Genomic DNA, 10,391 nt, shown 5'->3' with positions numbered 1-10,391 from the left:
GGATTCAAACTCAAGAAAATAGTATTAATAGGCAGTCTATTTATTTACCACAAAATAGATATTGAACGGATAATATGTAAGTGAAAATGTTAAGTGATTTACCTCCAAAATTACTTTTCTTCCGCTTTTCTGATTTAATAAAAAAAAATAGTTAAAAAAGGAAACAAATAACCTTGAAGAATTAAAATATCAAAAACAAAGAGAAGAAAATAGTTAGCTTCGACTCACAGAGAAGTATTGATCCCATTAACAGATCTGGAACTACCAACTCCTCCATTTCCTAGGCTTGAAGATGCCATAATTCAACCAGGTAAACTTGATAGAAACTAGTATTGGCTATCCACTAAATACTACATAGTGCAGCTGCCCATCCCATCCAAGCATCTATCTTTCTAATAGATTCCCAAAGTTAAGAATGAAGAAACCATTAAAGAGGAGAATGTAGAATGTTTATTATCGTAGGTTTTGAGCAAAAATAACATATATGACTTACATTCAAGGTGAAGGATTAGAACAAAGAAAAAAAGTGCATTAAGAATATAGTTTCTTATATAACACCATAAACAAATAAATTCCTCAAATAAAAATAACTACAAGCTTCTAGGAGACATAAATTTAAGTTTCTAAGCATTCAAGTAAACTATGATACTGAAAACATATGGGAATCAAATGTTAACAATTACTTCTTCATATAGCATACATAATATATACTTTTACAGAATACGAGCGTCAGAAAAAAACAATGGAACAAGGAAACAATAGATTTTCAGTTAAGAAACAACCTGTCAAAAAGTCCACAGCTTAACTTCAAGTTCAAACTAGTGAGATCAGCTACATAAAATTTGCTCCCTTCGAACAGTTAAAATCCAATGTCAGATTCTCTAAAACATACCCAAATTCGTTGTTTGTTTAAATCTTATTCCAATTACCATACCTTTATAAATGATCTTTCTTTCTATTAAATCATGGTTATCATCGTGATCTATCAATAAAATAAATAAAGAGGAACAAGTGGTATCAAAATTATTTCATAAACTTCGAACCTAGTCCAGACGGGTGATAGTAATAAATAGTTCAGAAGGGGAAGAGGAAATAGGAAAGAAATGCAAAGCTTAACGAAGTCTTTTTCTAAATTTGAATACTCAATAGAAAAACAGAAACACTAAATAGTAAACACTCCGATCAAGCTTCAATAACAGAACAACATTCCAACAAAACTAAGAGTGAAGACATTCACTTGAGTGGAATAAACCTGGATGAATGGGTGGCACCAATAACAGGCATTCCGTGCTTTAATGGCTTGTATGAGATTGAGAATTCAACCAAATATTGGCTAATCATTTCTGGCTTGATTTCCACTTGATTGAAGGTCTTTCCATTGTAAACACCGATGATACTACCAATCATTTCAGGAACTATAATCATGTTGCGGAGGTGCATCCTAACCGGCTCGGGTTTTTCACCAGGTGGAGCCTCCCGTTTCTGTTTCAAGACAGCATAATAGAATTCTCGATATAAGTTGCTACCAAAAATTACTTGGATCATCATAAATAAAAATAGTTCAAGGGAAACTTTTATTACAAACAAGAAATCAGTTAAATATCCCAACAAATCATCAAAGCTACCTACTTCACTGGAAAAATTTGCAACAGAGATATGCTAAAATGACACTACACTACCTAAAATAAGGGCAAAGGAGAAAGAAAGAAAATCATTTCATGATAGTTTTATGTATCGTGATATCACAAAAATCATAAATAAAAATAGTTCAAGGAAACTTTATTACAAACAAGAAATCAGTTAAATATCCCAACAAATCATCAAAGCTACCTACTTCACTGGAAAAATTTGCAACAGAGATATGCTAAAATGACACTACACTACCTAAAATAAGGGCAAAGGAGAAAGAAAGAAAATCATTTCATGATAGTTTTATGTATCGTGATATCACAAAAAAATGATAGCTAGCTATTACAGCCATGAGCCCCTGGCATCATAAGCTTCCCAACAAGGTTGCTAGTGAAACATGGAACTACATTATGTAAATAGATCAAGCGAACCAAGAAAGAGGGAACAACAACTGTACTGTAGAACTATATGGTTATCCGTTACCAAAGGGAGTCACAGAAAATCAGATCATCGGATGTGCAATATAAACAAAGTGGATATCAAAAACTACTACGAACAATAAACCACTAGGTATTAAATCTAGAAAGCATTTTGAAACCGTAGATGTTCATCAACACAATTTATCTATGTCTAGTCTAACATATGAAAGCAAATACACAACCAACAACAACACTGTGAAGAACATTAGGAGAGACTACTCCAAAATCTTAGGCATTTTGCGTTTTCAATCTCAACACTAGAACATATGCAGATCCATACATTAAGAAAACACACACAAACTCTAAAGTATCAGTTAATTCCTCATAGTTGAAAAAGAATGAAAATAGAAGAATACTCATAGCCTTGCATAATTTCTTGATCAGAGCCATTGGCTTCCTCTTCAAACCCCTCTGAAACCTAAACTAACAGAAATGAAATATATAAATCTCAAAATCAACAGCCATTGAAGAAGAAAAAAAATAGAGAAAATAACGAGTGGTAACCTTCGATGAGCTTGACGAGTTCATCAGTGGACATATCCAAGAGAGTATCGATATCGACACCTCTGAAACTGAACTTCTTGAACGTTCTCTTCTTCGGTACCCCTGGTGCAGCAACATCAACATCCACGTCCGCCTAAACAAGATTGAGAACAAAACATGGAAAAAACACCATTGTTATGACAGTGTTTGGATCCTGAGAAACTTGAAAAATGGGGAAGCAAGCGGCGTGAACTTTGTTATCGAGGGGAAAGAAGCGGGAAAGGGTGAAAATAATGGGGGAAAATTAAAATATGACTTTTATAGATGACACACAATTAAAAGTATACTCCGTGTTTTTTCAAATTTTTTGGATTGTGACTATTAAATATGACACACATTATTGTAAGTCATAAATCGTTCAGATTTTAAAAAACATGACATTTGTTTATGACACGCCTATTTTGCAAGTCATAAATTAGCATGTGTCATCGTTCGTGTGTCATTAAAGGTATATTTTCTTGTAGTGTGTCATGAAATCTACTGTGTTGTCTTTGGTATTGATTTTCTATATATATAACATTCTTTCTTCCACTTTTTCACAAACGAAATGGCGTTGAACTCGTATATGTTTTGTCATTGAAAGAAATGTTGGATTCCTTGCTAGATGCAAGGCACTCTGACTATCACAAAACAAAGAGACATACTCTTGATTGAGCCCGAGCTCCTCCAATAGACTCTTCAACCAAATTGCTTATTTATTAGCTTGTGTAGCTACTACGTATTCTTCCTATGTTGTTGACGTAGCCACAATTGACTGCAGTTTTGAAACCTAGCTTACAACTCCATTAGAAACTTTGAACACATATCATGTAGTAGATTTTCTTAATCCAAATCCTTTGTATAGTCATAATCAACATACCTATTGATAAGTAAGTTTGATCCTTCGTAACATAATGCAATATTTGAGGTCCCTTTGATGTATCACATGATCCTCTTTACTGCATTCCAATGCTCTATGTCTAGATTCTCCATGTACCGACTAGCCACTCCCACTGCTTGTGCAATGTCTGGTCTTGTTTATATCATAGTGAACATTAAATTTCCAACTGTTGATGCATACGGTACTCGATACATCTTCATCATCTCTTCTTCACTGCTAGAACTCATACTGGAGGATAATTTGAAGTTATTATGAAGAGGGGTAGAACTTGGCTTAAATATTGCTTGTTGAATTGTGATAAGATTTTCTTCAATTAATTCTTTTGTGAAAGCCAAATCTTCTTATTACTTCTGTCTCAGTGAATTTGTATCTCTAGAATCTTGTTTGTTGGTCCCAAGTCTTTCATTTCAAATTCTCTGGCCATTTGTGCCTTCAAATTTTCAATATGTTCCACATACAACAACAATATAAAAAAAATCGTTATCATCAAACCTCTTGAAATAAAAAAAGTGTATGCATCAAGTCTGTTATATCCGAGGCACATAATGAAGGAATCAAATCTCTTATACCAACACATTGGCTCATGCTTTAGACCGTACAGAGATTTGTTTAACCTACAAACCAAGTTCTTCTTTTATTTTTCTTCAAAACCTTCAGGCTGGAGCATGTAAATCTCTTATTCAAGATCTCCATGAAGAAAATCTGTATTAACATCTAAATGCTCTATATGTAAGTACAATGCAGCATACATTGTCAAGACTACCCAAACCGTTGTTAACTGAACCACAAGAGAAAAGATTTTATTGAAATCAATGCCTTCTTTATGAGTATATCTTTTTACCACCAGTGTAGCATGATACCTCTTTACTTGATCGTCACCATTTCGCTTGATTTTGAAGATCCATTTGTTACCAATTGGCTTCCTTCCTTGTGGTAGTGGCATGACGTCACATGTATTATTTTTATAAAAGGCTTCAATTTCTTCTTACAATGCCATCATCCACTGTGAAGCATCGGGGCTATTTATTTCCTTTAATTAGATCGTTGCCATTTCGCTTGATTTTAAAGACTCATTTGTTACCAGTTGGCTTCCTTCTTTACGGTAGTGGCATAATGTCCCATATGTTATTTTTATAAAGGGCTTCAATTTCTTCTTACATCACTGTCATCCACTGTGAAGCATCTGAGATATTTATTACCTCTTAGAATATTGATGGCTAACCATCTTCTGTTACAAGGCAGTATGCAATATTACACTCTATAACATAATATGAGTGCCAATTGGGATGTCTTTTCACACGATCTGATTGGCGAGTTGTTGGAGCTTCAGAACTATATGGTTCTTGTTCTTCATGTTCTGGTTCTGCTTTGAAAGAATCTCATTGTTCAAACTCTTTTTCTACATGTATTTGTGTAGTCTTTAACTTTTCAGTGCTATCATCGTCTTCTTTTCTTTGTAGCTTATCTTTTACAAAGATAACATTAGGGTCGATAATCACTTTGCTAGCAGTAGGATCCCACAAGTGATACCCCTCGGGCAATGGGATCCCACAAGCAATACCCCTTTACTCCACCAGCATACCCCAAAAGTTTACATTTTATGCATTTCGGATCCAAATTTGAATTTTTTTGGGCATTGTACATCACGTACACAATACTTCCAAATACATAGAGGTTTAAATAATCAATTGGTTTACCATTTCACATCTCTATTGGTGCCATCTGCTCTATTGCAGTTGATGGAGCCCGATTCACCAAATAACAGGCGGTATTGACTGCTTCTGCCTAGAATAATTTTTCTAGGCTTGCATCACTCAACATTGCTCTTATTCTTTTTAACAAGGTTTTGTTCATACACTCTGCCACTTTATTTTTTTTAGGAGTGTTCGCCATTGTGAACTATATTTTGATATCTTATTTCCTGTAGAAATCATCAAATTCTTCACTTGTGTATTATCCTCCATTATATGTTATGAAGCACTTCATCTTATTTCCATAATCAAGCTCGACATGCGCTTTAAAGACTTTGAAAGTTGAATACACATATGACTTCTTCTTAATAGGGTACACACATCTCCTAAAGTAGTCATCAATAAATGAGACCAAAATATTTTGCTCCGCCTAGGAATGTAACTAGTTCTTGCCATACGTCAAAATAAATCAATTCTAGAACACTCTTGCCTATAGAATTTGATGTGTTGAATTTTAACCAATGCTACTTACTTTTTATACAATGCTTACACAAAGAAAGTGATACCTTTATTAATCTTGAAAGTAACTTATACTTCATAAGGACTTCCATTCCTTGTTCTAACATGTATCCAAGTTTCTGATGCATAGCATTGTAAAATCTGAACTACATGAAGAAACAGAGGCTTTCGCTTCTAGCAAAGTCTCTCTCTTCAACATGTACAAGTTTGATGCTATCTTTTTGCCTTTCATCACCACAAGTACCCCATAGAACATTTCCATGATTCCTTTCGTTGTTTCAATCTTGCTTGTATTATTATCCAACAATCCATAGGATAATAAAATTTTCTTCATGCCTTTCACGTATCGTACATCTCGAACAAGTTTAATAGTTCATCATACATCTTCAATTTGATGGTTCCAACGCCAACAATCTCCAAGGCATGATCATTGCAACTATACACAGATCCTCCTGAGGCATGTTCATAATGATGAAACCATTCTCTTCTTGAGGTCATGTGATATATTGCTTCCAAATCAATGAGCCATATATCTGCAATTCATTTTCTATCTTTTATAGTGGTTGATGCTTCACAACATAGAGCATTTCCATCATCTGAAGTGTTTGCAGTATTGTCTTGTGATTGGAGTTTTTAGCTAAACTCAAACAATCCTTATTCAAGTGACCATTCTTTCCACAATTGTAACACTTTAAATTATTCTTACTTCTCGACTTTGATCTACCATGTTTGTGACTTCTGTTTTGGCTACGCTTTGTTGATATTTCTCTCATCGTTGTCATGACCTTTACTTGTTGAAGATTCACTTGTCTATCTTCCTTACTCTTGCATCGATTTTCTTCTTGTAGAACAACAGCTACAACGTCATCGAAGACTAGACTGGAGACATTACTATTTGTCAAATTGATGATGAGTTGATCATACAAATCAGGTAGACTTTGAAGTAGAAGTTCAACACGTTCTTGTTCTGTTATTGTATAACATAAGGATGTAACTTGAGAAAATAAAGTGTTCAAAATGTTTTAAGTGTTTTGCCACTGAAATAAGTTCAGACATCTAAAGGGTGTACAATTTCCTCTTAACAAAAATTTTATTGTGTAACGATGTGGCATTGTACAATTCGGTGAGATGATCCCAAATCTCCTTAGTTTTCTTCTTCTCCTTGATACTTGATAATACTTTATCTGCTAATGCTATATGAAGGTTTACCAAAGCATTCCCGTCTATTTTGTTTTATTTATTGTCATCTATGAAATATATTTGTCTTTCACTGCTAATCACTAGACAACCGTATTTTCTTAAGATGGCTTTCATCTTCAATTTCCACAATGAGAAATTTATCTCATTGAACTTTTCAATATCAAATTTCGTCGCCATAGCTTATATAAAAAATAGCTCCCACTATTTCACTATCGTGAATAGTTCTCTGGAACCTTCGAAAAATGGGTAATACCTTCTTACTTTCTTATGTTGGAGGATCCACATTTTGGTGGCAACCACAAAGAAAATAAGTAGATATTACACACTCAAATCAGGCTCTGATATCAATTGTTGTGGAATACGATCATCGGATAGAGCAAAATTGCAACTGATAATTTGAGAAAATAACAATGAAAATAAAGAAGACACATATTTTACGTGGAAACCCCCTAAATAATATAAGGTAAAAACAACGGGAAAAGATAAAAGAATTTCACTAAGAGAAAATAAGAATTACAACTTCTCTCAATTTAACAATGAGAAAACAACGACAATTCTCTCTTGTTAAAAAGGAGAAAACAACTATAAAAGAAAACTCTCTAATTTCTCGAGTATTGGGAGAAAGTTGGAATGATTTGGGATGGTTTTGAAGCTAAATGAGCTAGGGTATTTATAGTTGAAGTTTAAAGACTAATCTTGTAAATATCCTAAAGTGTATGGACTAAATGAGTAATTTTTTATTGCCAAATTTCAACCAAAACCAGCAGCAATTCTTGAAAATTATTATTGTAACAATTCGATGCATTAATATACTGAAATTAGTTGCCTTTTTTTTACTTTTAACTTTCAACAATATATTCATCTTCTTGTTTGAATTTTTTGTTTTTAACTGCAAAAGCAAAATGGGGATTTATAATTGATGTAAATAAATAAAAAAGAAGTAAAGATAAAGTAAATAAAGCGAATGAATAAAATAACGAAAGAGTTCAATGAAATTTATTTTTTCTTAGGATTTGTTTAGCCTCAACTTCGATCGATCATCGAAATAAATCTTTCCTCTTTGAGCACGTCGATTATTGTTAATGGGGTTGGTTCCTGTAGCTAACTCTTCTCTCTACTTAACAGAAATTTTCAAGTTTATCTCTGAAATCCGGTCCTTATTGATCTAACCACGTCTATTATCGTTAGCATCAAGACAACTTTGAGTTCAGAAAGAGTTCGACTCGAGTTATAGCTTCTCTCTAAGAATCAAACCCGATATTGACTCCCCTTAGTGGACTGCCACAAAGTTTATTCAAAGGAAACTGAATTACAACTAACGGTCCGACTCCCAAACCACCAGCCAAAACAACCTTCAACCAACGTTGACTTTTTGAAATTTAGGTGATATAACTTTTAAAGAAATGACCGATTGTCACTCCTAGATTCTAAAGAATCAAAAAATGATATTTTAATGTTGTGAAGAATAAATCTCAATTCTCACGATTAGAATTGAGCATCGCAAAACTCTAGGTTAAGTGAAGCTCAACTAAGCATATATTGGACCATGTTTAATATCGTGAAAAGAAAGCAATGAAAGAATATATTTTCAACTATTGAACCAAAGATTTATTTATAACCGAGGGTTCTAAATAATTAAAAAAGCTCTCGAGTTCTACATCATATAAAAAAAATAAGAAAATCAAATATGTCTTAAGATTGTTAGAAAAATTATGCATATTAATCCGAGAATGTTATAAAAAATAATAATGATTGATTATCATTATAAATTAAAGGGATAAAACAAGTTTATTGTCTTAAGATTGTTGACCTGAGTATCAATCTGAGACGAAATCAATCCTGAGAAAATCAAACAAAGACATTAAATTTCATAAAATAAATCAAAATTAAATAGAAAGAAAAATACTATTTTTTATTTTGATCAATTGAGATCGGAATCAGTTGAGGACTGTCGCTACACAATTTCCTTAAGATAGATTTTTGGTCATTCTATGATGCTTAAGTTTGTTGGTCGTCTGTCTCCCAAGATACACCAACTAGATGATCAGCTACAGTATCACAATAGTAGAGATCACGAACTTTTCTTACATTTGACTATCACCGAAAAAACTAAGGTAAAATGAATATTTTCTAAGAAGAAGAGAAAATATTTTTAAGAGAAGAAATCTTCTTGAATTATGAGTTGTGAAAAAAACTGAGAGATTTACTCAATATTTATAGGCAATTTCGAGATAGTTTAACTCCAATTAAAACTCTTTTAATATCTAAATTTAAATAGATAATAATATCTTTTAAATTTAAAAATTAAATCTGAGAGTTTTATTCCAACCAAACATCTTTTAATATATAAATTTAAACAGATAATAATATCTTTTAAATTTAAAATATTAAACAGATATACACTCTTTTTATTATTCAAGCTTCAAAAATATTATTTTATTTAAAATATCTAAAAGCATATAATTATCTTTAATATTTAAAGTTAAAAAGATATTAAATACCTTTTTAAATTGACTTATTCAAAGAGTAATTATCCTACTAATAGTCAAATTAAATAATATCTTTTAATTTACAATATTTAAAAGGATTATGACTTTAATATAAATATTAAATCCATCAAAGTACTTCATCACTTTTTTCCAACAATATATATATATATATATATATATATATATATATATATATTAAGAAATGCTATATTGTAATGTTGAAGCAGGTTTACATTGTTTACATGGGGAAGCTTCCCAAGGGTAATGTTTCACTTTCAACTTCATGCCTTCACAACACCATGCTTCGAGAAGTTGTTCCCAGTTCCACACTCAAACCCCATATTTGAGCATTGTAGCTTTTAACTAAGATTTTCCAACACCTTTTTATAATTTAATCCAACCGTAGTGTCGGATCAGATATTTTGCTCTACAGAGTTGCTTTCAAGGATAGACCGGGGGAACGAGTGGGGTAGTCATCCCTGAAAATTTAAAATTATTATATATTTTAATTTTTTATGTAATTTTTTTATTGAAATTTTGTTTCGTCCCCTGGAGATTTAATTCATCCCTCTTAAGTTTAAGTTCGCCCTCAACATAAAATCTTGCATCATTCGTTGGAGCTTCAATGACCTCAACATAAAATCTTGCATCATTCGTTGGAGCTTCAATGAATTTGCTGCCAAATTGACCGCTCAGAGGTTTCTCCCACTCCCTTGGTTACACAACCGATAAAAAATGAATTATTAGCCGATAAAAAACGAAACTAGTAGTATCAAAATCGGACTAAGGCAGGTAGTTTAGATCAAGGCGTCAAAACCCTCCTTAAACCACCCAAAACACAACCCTTGGAGCTACTTAGCTCAAAACCAAGCTTTGAAGACGTAGATTACAGCCGTCACCTCTGAAATTTCGTCCAATCAATGCAACTAATTGAAGTTTTTACCTCTGAAATCAACCTTTT

At 32.7% G+C, this 10,391-nt stretch overlaps 1 protein-coding gene across 1 annotated transcript; it reads right to left on the bottom strand.

Moving 5' to 3' along the window:
- Window positions 1–1,069: 1,069 nt before the first annotated feature.
- Window positions 1,070–9,771, bottom strand: LOC120172744 (40S ribosomal protein S15-4-like). The gene is made up of 4 exons (XM_039180135.1): window positions 9,718–9,771; window positions 2,603–2,745; window positions 2,472–2,526; window positions 1,070–1,482 (listed from the first exon to the last, which is right to left on the bottom strand). The coding sequence occupies exons 1-4, from the start codon at window positions 9,769–9,771 to the stop codon at window positions 1,234–1,236; spliced, it is 501 nt and encodes a 166-aa protein (XP_039036066.1). The 3' UTR covers window positions 1,070–1,233.
- Between the last annotated feature and the right edge of the window lie 620 nt (window positions 9,772–10,391).

Source organism: Hibiscus syriacus, unplaced genomic scaffold, assembly GCF_006381635.1.
Source record: "Hibiscus syriacus cultivar Baekdansim isolate YM2019G1 unplaced genomic scaffold, ASM638163v2 tig00111877_pilon, whole genome shotgun sequence".
NCBI lineage: Eukaryota > Viridiplantae > Streptophyta > Magnoliopsida > Malvales > Malvaceae > Hibiscus > Hibiscus syriacus.
This window is presented reverse-complemented; position numbering and strand designations above follow the sequence as displayed.

Coding starts and splice junctions, on each gene's coding strand:
- LOC120172744 (XM_039180135.1), bottom strand. CDS start 9,771: ATGGGGTTTGAGTGTGGAACTGGGAACAACTTCTCGAAGCATGGTGTT. Junction 2,527..2,602: donor CTCATCGAAGGTTACCACTC/GTTATTTTCTCT, acceptor CTGTTAGTTTAG/GTTTCAGAGGGGTTTGAAGA. Junction 1,483..2,471: donor TGATCAAGAAATTATGCAAG/GCTATGAGTATT, acceptor GTCTTGAAACAG/AAACGGGAGGCTCCACCTGG.